General features: G+C 44.6%; 2 protein-coding genes across 2 annotated transcripts; both read right to left on the reverse strand.

Moving 5' to 3' along the window:
• Window positions 1–681: 681 nt before the first annotated feature.
• On the reverse strand, window positions 682–4507 carry LOC131085303 (acyl-coenzyme A thioesterase 1-like). The gene is made up of 3 exons (XM_058027290.1): window positions 3927–4507; window positions 2420–2622; window positions 682–1379 (listed from the first exon to the last, which is right to left on the reverse strand). The coding sequence occupies exons 1-3, from the start codon at window positions 4381–4383 to the stop codon at window positions 777–779; spliced, it is 1263 nt and encodes a 420-aa protein (XP_057883273.1). The 5' UTR covers window positions 4384–4507; the 3' UTR covers window positions 682–776.
• Window positions 4508–5467: 960 nt separating this feature from the next.
• On the reverse strand, window positions 5468–13108 carry JMJD7 (jumonji domain containing 7). The gene is made up of 8 exons (XM_058027291.1): window positions 13042–13108; window positions 12325–12478; window positions 11183–11436; window positions 10668–10724; window positions 10156–10251; window positions 7936–8012; window positions 6709–6868; window positions 5468–6181 (listed from the first exon to the last, which is right to left on the reverse strand). Exons 1-8 carry the CDS (start codon window positions 13106–13108, stop codon window positions 6093–6095), a joined length of 954 nt encoding a protein of 317 aa, XP_057883274.1. The 3' UTR covers window positions 5468–6092.
• Between the last annotated feature and the right edge of the window lie 80 nt (window positions 13109–13188).

Below are 13188 nucleotides of genomic sequence, written 5' to 3' on the forward strand. Positions count from 1 at the left end.
TCAAATGAGTGAAGGAACAGCTTGTGGCCACACCAGAATTGTTCCTTAATGTATTGGCAGGTGCACAGATGGTTGAAGGCTTTGTTCAGATAATCTCAAGCAAACTGTGCACACACACTGCACATTGCACTCACTGAGTGGTGCAGCAAAAACTTTACCCTAATATGGAACTTACATGGAGTCAGCAGGAGATATACCCAGGGTAACCTGGGTAAGATTCACTTCTGGGTTTTGAAGTACCAGAAAAAATAATGTTATCATTGCACTTCAGATTAAGCCAGAAGAGTGCCTCTTCCCTTAGCTGAGATCAGAACTACTGCAACCTTTTTACTATGAAATGGGAGAAAACAATATACTAGGAGGAAGGATGAGTGCACTACAGCGTTGTCCAACAAAATTGCTGTTTTATCTATGTTAGTTAAAGGTGCAAGACTAAATCATTCAGTGGATAGCTCCTCTTGTGAGAGTATTTCCTCTTATGAAAGGAGATGGTGGCAGATTGAGGGCAAAGATAGCTCAGCACAAATGTGATTTAGGTGATGGGATGCTGGGTTGTTTTCAGACTACAGCACAGATGGTGCCAATCTACTGTGAAGCTGGGGTCAGAAGTCAACTGAAATTCAACTAAAAAAATGGGAAATTATTTGGGGAATGAAAATAAACAACTATGCAACAGAGGGGTTTAGAGGAAGGGAGTCCAGCAAGCTTTTGGTGAGTTTCCAAGATCCAGTGAGTGCTGAAATACCATCCCTGGCCAGAATCTATGACAGTTTCCACTACAGCTTGCTCTTAGGGATGTCTGAGTCCATCAAATGTTGCCAGAAAAAGGCCTGTATCCTGCGCCATGCATCTTCTTGGGCTTTAGCATGCTCTCTCCACTGCCCTCCCCAATGCACCAACATCCCAAGCACCCTGTGGATTGAAACTTTGCACAGAGGCAAGTATGGTGGCTCCAGGAGGTGCCCTGCTCCAGCATAGGAGTAAAACTCCACTTCCCGGCCGTGCTGCTGAAGGCGCTGAACAGCATCCTGGCAGTAGAGGTCACTTTTCCAGTTCAGGTCATCCAGGCCACACAGGAAGAGGAACTTGGCTAAGGACCTCTCCACAGGAATGCGACAATCCCAAGTTGCTGGGTCCATGTGATCGTCTAAGACATCTGAAAAATCTACTATTCCAGACTCATCATTGATCTTCACCCTCCCCAAGTCATATGGGTGGACAGGAATAGTGAAGCCATCCCCCTCCAGGGGAATGAAGGAATTAAAACAACTTCCAGATATGCTGACAGCTGCCTTGATGCCAGGTAGAAATGTGGCCATGGAAAGGGCTAGATCACCTCCTTTAGACAAGCCCAAAACACCAATGCCAGTATCTTTCACCTGAAACAGAATTATGAAAACAGTAATATTAAGTACTCTTTATTTCCTGAGCGGACATAACCTCTCCAGTTCTTTCTCACTCATCCAACTATGACCACTCACATTTTACCCCTTCCCTCTCTCTGTTCAGGTTATATTACTCCTTTATCTATCCCTCTGCTGAGCCTCCAAAAGAGCGACTTTGAATTCCACAGCTCCTCAACATTCCTCCTCCTGTAACACACTTGCCTCCTGGTGACCTGCACAGACAAAGTGTCCTTGCTCCCTCCACATCTCAGCTCAGCCTGCTCTCAGTACAGTGTCTTTTACTGCTCCTCTCTCCAAGACACTTTTCCCTGGATTTTCTTGCATTGAATTTCTTCATTGTAGTTTCTTCTCTCCTACAGCTGACCTGTTATTTTCTGTGTTGTCTTGGAAGACATAATGTTCATTACACCTGAGGCTAAGTGAGCCCAAAAGCTGTTTTAATCAACTTATTTCTAGTGAAGGTCCTTCACACTGAATTCTAGATGTTTCAGCACTCTCTGAGGAACAAGACAAAGAAGCAAGGCTGAATTCTGCTCTCACACAGCCTACAATGCTGGTGTCCATGTAATAGAAAGTAAATAATTTTGCAAAACAAATACACATTAAGTAGCATTGCATTAAAAAATTAAATGCTACTTGATTTCTCTTGGTCACTTTTAGGCTAAGTATGATGATACATTGCCATAAAATGTCTTTCTTGTCTTGTCCCACACACTTGTTCAAATACAGCCTCAGCCTCTTAACATATGTCACACCTCCAGTGCTACAACTGTGAAGGATTCTGTTGTTAGAGTGTTTTATTACTGTCCTGCAAAACTCAGGATCAAAAGCCTGTAATATCTCAGAAACAGTAAAAAAGCCAATGGATTCTTTTTCCCTTCTAAAATTTTAAGATATGCAAAACTAGTACAAAATTAATGTTTCCTGCTTAAGCAATTTAATAGCTCTAGTTTAGGAACCAATTAGCAAACTGGAAAATAGTTTCAGGAAGAGCACCATAATTTGTCTCTTACCTGCTGCTGCTTACGCAAAAAGTTCACAGCCTCCTCAAAATAGCTCAGTTCAAGGGTCTTTGGCATAGCAGGGATGTCTTCAAAGGACATGTAAGCAAGGGCCAGAGTCACAAAGCCTCTGCTAGCCAGGAGACTTGCTCTGTATTCAATAAGACCTCCTCCAGATCCATACAAATCAATAAGTCCAGGGAATGGGCCAGGTCCTGCAATGAAAGGAGCGGGTATGCATAACCAAAAAGTTCCTCTGGGTGTCCTTTTGTGGTGCCTCCTCAGCACACATCAGGACAGCAGATATCAGAAGAAAATCATCCTCTGAAGCTTTCCATGGTGAGTATCGTTCTCAGGAACAAACAAAATGACTGTAAGGACATGAATTTGCACATTTCTTTCTCTCTTAGAAACTCATTATAGGAAGTTCACATGTTGGACATCCTTCTCTCATTCTGAATTTCAGCTGGCATTGGCCTACAAGTCCTCAGGCCATTGAGGATCAATGAAGAAACAGTATTACTGCAGGAGTGGCTCTTCCTTAGGCACTATGCTGGCAGGCATGCCATGAAGGGAATACTTGAGTTATGAAATACTCAGGTTATGAAATATTCACAAATGCCAGAACTGACCTGTGCCAATTCAGGCTTCAGTAAGACCCGAGTAACTGCTCCTGAGCTCCTCACCTCTCCTGCAGCAATAGGACCTTCGATTCCTGATGCTGTCTGCCCATTCTCACAGTCAGATTTCCCTTACAAGATGTGGTGTTGCTGCAGCTGCAAGGGACTGTTTGTCAATTACAGAGCAAGACAGCCATGTTTAAGGGCCATTCAAGGAGCAGAAACACTTCAGGCTTAAAGCAGCTTTGCACAGGATTCATTCTCAGCACTGTGTGTGTACAGAGTTGTAAAATATGGCATCTGTTTAATTAAAGACCTTGCTTTTCCCATTTGTCTCCCATCTCCCTAAGTAACCCATGCAGTCCAGCTGCCCAGTCACGAAGAGACTTCTTTCTTTGACTTTTCCTTAGCTAAAGAGAAACAGGTCCAGAACCTGCAGGAAGACCTGTAGGAGCTGCTGAGGGCATGGTTCTTCAGCCTAGGCTGGCTGCAGCCTGAGTCCAGTGCTCCCGCCATGCCTTGCCATTCTTCACCCCATGGCCAGAGCTGTCACGCATCACAGCTCTGCCAAGGACCGGGGCCTCTTCGTCCTGGCAGCTAAACAGAAAAGCTAAGAAATAAACACACCGTTTGACAAAGCTCTCACTGCAAGAGAGGTCAAGACACTCAACTAGAACAACCAGGGGACACCTTGTGTTAGCACTGCTGTTCCCTCTGCACCAGCATACCCCTGCCCCGCCTGTTGCTCTGCTGTGATGATCCAGGTGCCTGCGCCAGGCACAGGCTGAGGGAAGTGTTAGCTGAGGCTTTGCTCTGGGTTGCTGAGTGCATACAGGGACCACGGGGCAGAATACCTGGTGTCAGGCATACCTGCAAAAACAGAATGGAATTAAACTCACCAGGAGGGAGGAAGAGGGTTGCTCTGAGACGACCTTCTCTGACCGGAATCCTCTTCACTCCCTCTCCTAAAAACCATCGTTCATTGGTGCATTTTCCCAGCAAGCGGCTCGTGTCCTCCCCGTGGCCCTCATACACTTCCAAGTCCACACAGAAAGGGGTCAGGACGTTCCTCTTTGCCAGCCGCTTATAGGGCGTTTTGGACTGCAGAGCCCAGAGCAGCCCCATGGGCTCCACTCCCAAATAGCTGCCCCCCAGCGCTGGGGAGCGGCTGAGGTCCAGCTCCCCGCTGCTCCCAGCCCTGTAGAGAGCGTGGGATTGGAAAAGCTCCCCGCTCTCGTCCAGCAGGCTGGCCCGGAGGGTGACCGCCTGCTGCGGCTGCAGTCCGGCCACACGGATCTGCACGGGCTCATCGAACAGGCACCGGAGGGAAGGCAGGACGGACAGACGCGCCGCCATCCCGGCCGGCCGGACGGAGAATCACAGAATCACACCCTGCCTAGGGCGAGGCACCGACCGCCTGAACTGCGTGAGACACGAGCCTCAGCAACCTGTCCCTTCTCGGGATTAAAATCTCGGCTCAAAGTCCAGGAGGAATCATCGTGAGCGCTTCCTCCTCCACTCGGCCGGCACGGGCTGCTGGGAGCCGTAGTTCAGAGCCCGCCTCCCGCCAGACTCTCCGGCTCGGGGGGCGCGGTGACACCGGCCACTGCCACGGGCACAAGCTGCCACTTGTTCTTGGCGAGTGCTTTTACTTTTAATTACAGAGAGAAACTAAATTAAAAACCTCAAAGCAGCAAAAAGAGATATCGAAATTGCAGCGCCCCCCCCCCCCACCTGCAGGAAATCCCAGATTTGGAAGGCTTGGGAGACTTTGCCAGGGTGCAGTAAACACAGACAAGCTGCAAAGCCTAAGCAGCGTGACATCTTAATCTCATCACGAAACAAAGCCTGCTCTTGATCCCTCTTGAGCTTCCTGCAATTTTTGGACAAGCACCACAAGTTAAAATGAAACTTTACGCTATAACTATGTTTCTTTTAAAAAGCAAAAGAAACAAAGTCAAACAATTACTATATTTTTCCTTCCCAATAATTAATTTCCCCCGTGTTAAAAATGTTTCTAAGGATCTGCTTGAAGATTTGACAATAAACACCAGTTTTTGGTTTTCATAACCAACAATACTACATTTTTACAATGTCTGCGTATTTAAAAGACTTCTTGTCCTACCCTGGGGGTCTCAGACACGTGAGTAGTCCCATCCCATTCTGTGGAAATAAAAATGGGAATTGTGGCTGTTTGAACCAGGCTCCTGGTTCAAACAACTTGCCTGACCATGCTCTAAGCAGCAATTAATGGCAAAGGAATGAAACAATCAGTGAGCTTACAAGCTGTAGAAATGACACGTCATGCCATGAGACCACATGAAGATTGACAGCAGATATGGCAGAGCAACTATAAAATCATCCCTCAGGATGCAAGAGAATGCAGTTATGTTTAAATACAACAGTGAAAGGAAACAAAAAACAGCACTAAAAACGTGTAGCTTTTTATTGGAAAATAGCCAACATTGACTTTTGCATGTCCTCCTAGACGTCCTTCAGCCATTGTTTACTTTGGAAAAAAAAGGTAAATTATTACAGAAATAAGGTTTAAACTGACCTATTTATTGCAGAAATTGTAGTTTCTCACCATCAAAACACCACAGCCACTGAACTTAAAGAATTACAACAGGACAGACTTTTGCCTTAAGCAGATTGCATAGATTGGACTATTGCAGCCTGATGCATAGAGCAGATCCTTCCTTCTCCACTTGGGTTGTAATGAAAAACAATCTGTAGATCTGAAAAAACAGTCAGGGCTTCCCTTTTGGGATTTTCAAAACCTGGATTATCTCCCTTCACATTTTAGTTTGCTCACCATCACCAAGACAACATGCAAAGGCCTAAAAATCCTATTATCAAAGTTCTCTTTACAAGCCAAAATATCTGGCCAATTGGTCTGGACTCTGAAATCAAGAAAAATAGCCATGATGTGTTCAGCAGGCATTGTTGACCATAATTTAATGTTCAGTTCTTTTTGGGGGAATCACGTTTGTACTCCAGTCACAGATGCTGATGATTGCATCACATCAGAAACAGACATCACAGGCTCGAGTCTCCCACCTTTGCTATAGCATTTTCACAGCTTTTGTGAGACAATCTAGTAGTTGATAATAGCTGTACTTAATGTCATATTCCATGTCATACCAATAATTCACTGAGGAGACAAGAAAAGAGAAATACATTTTAAGGCTAGAATGTAACGATTTACAAAAATCACTTCCTCAAACCTTGCAAAACTTGCACAACAATAATACCTTGCACCACCCCCACCCCTCCACATGTACCCAATGAGCACTGATCAAAATTCTGGAATTCACTTGGGGAGAGAACAAAAATAAGAGCTAGAGAGATTATAACAAATCCTACAAAGAAAACGATGACAAGACTTTTGGTAAGTGCAGGGGAACAGTAACACAAATACAACCTTATTAGCAAGGTAAAGATTAGGTCAGAACAGATTTCAGCTCATAAGAAAACAGAGTGTCTTCCATGTTGTGTCAACAAACTATGAATTATAAGCAAAACAGGCTGAAAGGGGCAGCCCCCATGGGATCTGTCAAGATTGCAGAGAGGCAAATAACCTTAAAGGAACTTTTGCTTCCACTGGTGCTTTGCTGTGGGATATCTACCTGCACACCCACCACAGTTCCAAAATGTATCTATAAATACTGTCTACTTTACCTGCAATACAGCCATGTGATTGCTGAACATGATGGAACCAGAGAGAAGGTAGATATAACATCTCACCAGCTTTCACTGTACACTTCAAAGGCTTTGCCTGAGCATACTCTGGATACAGTTCCAGATCAGGGTTCAAGGGGTCCAGAGGGATCCAGGGCACCTAAAGGCAAAAGAGCGTGCGTATATGGTACTGACCCTGGAAAAAATTCCAGCAAGCTTCCAGAAAAACAACTGATAATCAGACTCACTAGGTTACAAAACATGTACTTTGTCTAGAAAAACATGTACAGCTACACAGCTTTCCACATGCAATTGGGAATAGGTCAAGGATGCAAAGATGTTCCTCCTTTGGTGATGCATTTCTATTTAGATAAAAGGCAATAAATATCATCCATAAAACTGCAGTCTTGTGGCATACTTTCAAAACTCCTCCAGCCCCTTAAGTTTCTTGTTCTCCCTACATTCAGTACTTGAATGCTTTATCTGCAGCACTCTTTTTAGAAATTCCTTTCTTCTTCTTAGGCTCTTTGGTGTAATTTTTACTCCCAGCAGCTGAAACATCCCTCCTTTCTGGGAAGTCCCTCACGCCTGCATTAATTCTTTCTCTGCCCTACAGAATTGTAAACTTCAGCATTCCAACCTTTCTGAATTACAGGAATGAGATTCCATGGGCACCACTCTGGAAACAGAGAACAAGCCCCAGTTCAAGTTCTGTTGTAACATTACTCACATTTTCCAGAGGCAAAAGATTAAGATTCTACTGAGATTTGTAAAGTGCTTCCAGATCTAAACATTTTAATCAAATAAATATTGCTACTACTAAGAAAATACAACTTATTAATTTAGACAGGTATGTTCTATTGCACTGGGTGATACTACTGTGGACCTGAGTAGAGGGCCAAAAGAAAGTGAATGTAGAGGGGTCTATTTCAGGTATAATGAAATCAATTTCTTTATTGTCAATGTATTCAAAAGTTCTTTAGTGGATCTATCAGAGTCTGGTGCAATGCAACACTTAATTATATTAATCGTTTTGGGTGTGCAGTAAAATATTTTTCTGGAAGCTGGGTATCCTTTGCAAATAGTAAAATACAAGTGAAATATCTGGACATTCTCTTTCCAATAATGCAGGATTTCTAAATATCAATCAATATGCCGAGTTTGAGGGCTCAGCAATGTCCCAAACTCTCCCTACTCTATTAACTGCATTCTCTATAGAGCTTTTACCTTCTCTGCAGTAGTCTCATCCACAATTTCAAATGAACCATCTTCTGATACGTGGTAGGTTGCTGGCTGATAGAGCTCTGGAACCAGAGAAAGAATTAAATGACAATTCAGAGAACCTAACAGCAGTGCATGTCACACTTTCATCAAGAAAAATTAAGACAAAACCACTTTCAACTTTCACTATCCTTCTCTTTTTCCATTTCAAATTTTATCCAGTTTTAAATATAGTTTTTTTGCAGTCAGTCTGAATAATACTGATTCTCCTCCAAGTCCATTTGTAGCCCAGTCCTATTTTGTCCCAGTAACTGTTTTCTTTCCTTTTCAGAAGGCATAAATGCACCCCTGACTTACACATCATTCTATAGTTGGGTGTTTCATCTTAGGTCAGTCTACCAAAGAAGCACTCACAAGAGTTATTAGTGACTCGTGGCCAGTCTTTCATTTCTAATTTTAATTGACAGGGCTCATCAATTGCTTCAGATACTGCTGGTTGCTTTTCTTTCATTGCTTCAACACATGTGGTTTTCTAAGCCCTCCCTTGAGACAGTTTCTCTCCATTAATTAACCGAATGCTCAAAAAGATGGAATTCTCTTTTTACTACACACCATGAAATGTAAGCATTATCTCTGTTCTTTGCTTTAACAATAACTTGTTTTACAAAGTAGGACTCCTATAACACACACATATTTCATACACTCACATACATGAAACACCACCTGTCCAAGAAAGGCTGAGATGGGGTTGTTCAGCCTGGAGAAGACAGGGGGCTAAGGAAACCTCACTGTGGCCTTCCAGTACCTAAAAAGTGCTTATAAGAAAGACAGAGAAGGACTTTTTACCAAGACCAGGACAAGGGTTAATGGTATCAAACTGAGACAGGGTAGATTTAGATTATATATAAGGAAGAATTTTTTAACAATGAGGATCATGAGGTACTGGAACAGGTTGCCCAGAGAAGTTGTGGGTGCCCTGTCCCTGGAAGTATTCAAGATCAGGTTGTAAACAAAATAAAAACAGTATAAATAAAATATTGTAGCAGCACACATCTAGCCAAAACTATATGTCCATCATAGAGCACTCTGCATTCACTTAGTCTGATGGTTTGAAAGCCAAGGAATGGGCCAATTAAGTCTTACGAGGCATAAAGTTAAGCTGTCCATCTTTTAGATGACACTGCAACAGTAACTACTGCTGTGCACATAGGAAAGCCACATAAAGAAACAGAAATCAGGCAGTGTGAAGCAACACTGCCATAAGAATCTCTTTCTTAATTTCTCAGTTTTCAGAGATTCAGTTAGTAGCTTGAATATTTCATTAAAATACAAGTCATATTTTAGTTTCCTGGCTTTTTTTTCCTAGAGAAAAGCAGGTAGGCAGAATCCAAACCTGTAAAAAATCAAAGATGACATGCTACAACACTGCCAATATACTTAAACAATTTAAACATTCTGAAGCTGAAGAGACTGCCACGAGTATCACAGAATCAATTGGGTTGGCAAAGACATCAAGAAATGAGATCCGAGATCATGACTGAACACCCCCTTGTCAACTAAACCATGGCACTAAGTGGCACATCCAGTCTTTCCTAAATCACCTCCCTCCAGACACATGATTTCACCACTCCCCTGGGCAGTCCATTTCAATATCTAATCACATTTATGTGGACAAATTCCTCCCAATGTCAAATCTAAACCTCTCCTGGGCACAACTTGAGACCATTACCTCTCCTTCTGTCAATGGTTGCCTGGCAAACGATCCTGACCCCCATCTGGGTACAACCTCCTTTCCAGGAGTTCTAGAGAGTCAAAATCTCCCCCCTTTCTCCAGGCTTTTCTCCAAGGTAAAAAAACCATGCTCCCTCAGCTGCTCCTCATAGGAGTTACCCTCTGGAACCTTCACCAGCTTTAACACCTTTCTCTGGCCTTGCTTCAGTATCTAAATGTCCTGCCTGAACTGAGTGGCCCGGAACTGGACACAGGACTCAAGATGTGAACCAGTGAGCTCATTACTTTACTGGACTGGAAAACCTGGCTTCAGAATAACACTTGTATTACAAACTACCTGCAGCATGAAGTAGGAGAGATTTCTGTCCACACTTGAAAGCATAACACTGCATAAACATCAAAATGTTACCACTGCTTCCTTTTTTTCACATCTTTCAGTGTTTTAGTCTGTCCTCCTTCCAGCCTTCAGACACATTGCACAGCAAAATGATGTACCATATGGGATGAAGGGACGGTCACTTGGTGGATGCAGCAGAAAATATTTCTCTCCAGATACTACACAGTACAAGTTCTCATAATGATCTTTATGTACTAGGATTGAGAAAAAAAAGAGAAATGGGGAGAATGACAGAATATCATAGCTATTTCCTTCTCTGCAGCAGAAACTACAGTAAACTGAAAGTTAACAACTTTCCCTATTACTATCAGACTGCTTCTTCCTCCTGCAGCCAGTGGAAAGTCACAACATCATGTTATATGATGCCAAATGCATTCAATGAAGCAAATTGTCAGTGCTTTGTCTGACAAAATGTCAGGTAGATGCATCCAGAGATACTGCAGCAGGAGGCTGCAGAAGGGCAGAATAAAGAATGCAAAAAAAGGCATGTTAAAATAGAAGTGCCCTGTCAGAAAAACCACACCATTCTCCTGAGCTACTAACTCAAAACAAGCCAGTTTAAATTTGTGCTGAAATCACCAGAAGATTTACACTGCCATAGGATACCTACAAGATGTCACAGCAGCTGACTCCCCAAGCCAGAAATTTACAGCATCAGGCTTCTTCCCTGTATAGTTAGAGAAAAGAAATATGATGACAATAACAAATCATCCTTTTTTTTTAATTCTGTCCTATAACTTCCTTCATAACTATGACAGATTTCATGGCAAATAGCACTCTGTGAACAACAGCAACCTCCTTCTACACTGTGAACACTAAGCCAAAACATAACTCTAGATCAAAGAAAAGCCACTCAATGTAAAGTGTTACACAACCTCTTTTCAGCTGTGAGGGTCCCATTACACAACAGAGATACTGACTTCAGAGTAATCCAACCCCAAAACTTGGATTACTCTATTAGGTATTTTACTACTTCTCTTCCTAAGAGGATAAAACCAAACTGAGCTGTGGCATTCAGAAAGAGAACAAGTATTCACCATGTAGTGAATTGTTTTAAATGTGTTGTGATTGTTTTAAAGCCCCATGCAAAATATTTACTGAATATGAGAGAAAATGAGGGATTACCCAGTGCTTCGCTCATCCATGGTATGTCAGGCTGCACATCACAGACAAGTTCAGGGAACTCCTCAGTGAGGTTTGAACACTGCTTCTGCACATAGAATACATTGGGAGAGGTCACTTTCTTCTCCACAATGTCCAAAAAGTCCATGAAAGGCATTTGGCGCTCCTCTGGCATAACAAAACGGTCCTGAAACACTGCATCTGCATAACCATTTGGTGTCACTGCCACACTCACCACCTTGGGACCTACCACCTCCCTGCAAAACAAAACAAAGGTTTATACCCAGGCCTGCAATTAGCTCTTGTATTACATACTGGTTATTTTAAAAACATGCTGCAGGGGCAGCAAAAATAAGATGCCTGTCATTCCATGGATGCGTGTCTCTAGATCAGATTTTCTGCTATGTGGTAAGGACTCCAGCATTCTGCTTCCCTGCAGTCAAGGCAACTCTAGTTTCTTTCTCCTCTCTGAATTCTCTCCTAACAGGACAGTTCACAAGGGATCTCCCTTTTCCTCCACACACTGGTCCTCTTTGGCCACTTCTTTTCACCAGTCATGGCAGAGCTTGATATTGTAGCCATTAAACTCAGCCAAATCCACGTGTTCACAAGTTCAAAAGCATCTGAGCAGGGAGAAGGGGTGGACAGAAACTGATAGATACACACCCCATGAGGCTAGCTGTCCTTAGTTCCATGAGATATTTACCTTAAAACCCCACAGAATTTGACTCACAGATACTAGGTCTAACCACAAATCCTCTCTTAAAAGAGGACCTTTTGTTAAAATTTCAGCCATTGTTAAAAGGCTCATCCTTTAGTTTTTGAAGAAAACAAGGTGTGCTCAGTCACAAACAAGTCAGTCTGTTCTTAGAGCTTTACAGCTCCGCTCCAGCTGTGTGGGTTTCAACAGCCTGAGTCTGTTGGTTGCACACAGCCACAACACCCACCCTCCTGGCTGCATCGGAACGGGGAGGGCAGTGTGTGTGCAAGGAAGACACACCTGACCTTGGGAAGACTGAGCACCTTCAGCCAGAAACAGGAAGGAATCTGGGCTAAACTTACAAATAAAAGCAAAGATTAACCAAGGGGTTTTTGGTGAGGTCACCAAAACTGAACACCAGTCCAACTCCACAGCTCGCTCATACCTGAGGTACGCTGAGGTCCATTTCTTCAGAGCCGGCCAGTGGCTGATGGCGTTGCGGATTACGCAGGGTTTATTCGGACTCACCCACTCTCGATAGAACTCCAGCGGGGACGGAGGCCTATCAAGATAGGGCACGGACTCCGGCCAGCCCAGCTCTGTGCAGGCAAACAATAAACAGTGTTACTCAGCATCCCGGGACAAGCGTCTCCTGCCAGCACACGGGCTTCACACGCCTCACCACGCTGACACCAAGCAGCGCTTTCCACGGATCCAGAATCCCTCTGCTAAAGCCCAGAGAGTGTCAGGGCGCTTCCAGAGCCAGATGGAAACCTCAGGCCAGCGCCTGAGGATAAAGGGCCAAAGGGCCTGCGCCATAGAAAGTGCACCTCCCACACAAAGGTGATATCACGGGATGATTTTTTGGAAGCTGGAATAGTGCTTTGTTTTGCTACTTTATACACAGAGAAACAACCATTAAAGGACCGTTTTCTCGAGTTTCTCTCTCATCTTGCGGGGGCCTTTCTGCTTCACCTTGACCTCGGAACCACCACATGCCGGCAGCACAGTGGGTGCCGCTGATGGCCCCACGCAGCCGCCGCCCGCCGAGGCGGCAGCACCGGCCGGGCCGGGCCCCGTGGCGGCGGCGGGGCCGGCCCAGCACCACTGCCCGCCCCGGGCGGGGTCACCGCGGCCTCCCCCGCCCCGCTCCGGCGCTCACCGCGGGCCTCCCGCGGGAAGGCGGCCAGGCAGCCCCTCACGGCCCGCAGCGCCGCGCCCTCCGCCATGCACGGCCCAGCCCCGCAGCCGCCTGCCCCGCCCGCTCCCGCCCCTTCCCCCGGAAAACGAACCGCGGGCGCAGTGCCCC

Source organism: Melospiza georgiana, chromosome 6, assembly GCF_028018845.1.
Source record: "Melospiza georgiana isolate bMelGeo1 chromosome 6, bMelGeo1.pri, whole genome shotgun sequence".
Classification (NCBI taxonomy): domain Eukaryota; kingdom Metazoa; phylum Chordata; class Aves; order Passeriformes; family Passerellidae; genus Melospiza; species Melospiza georgiana.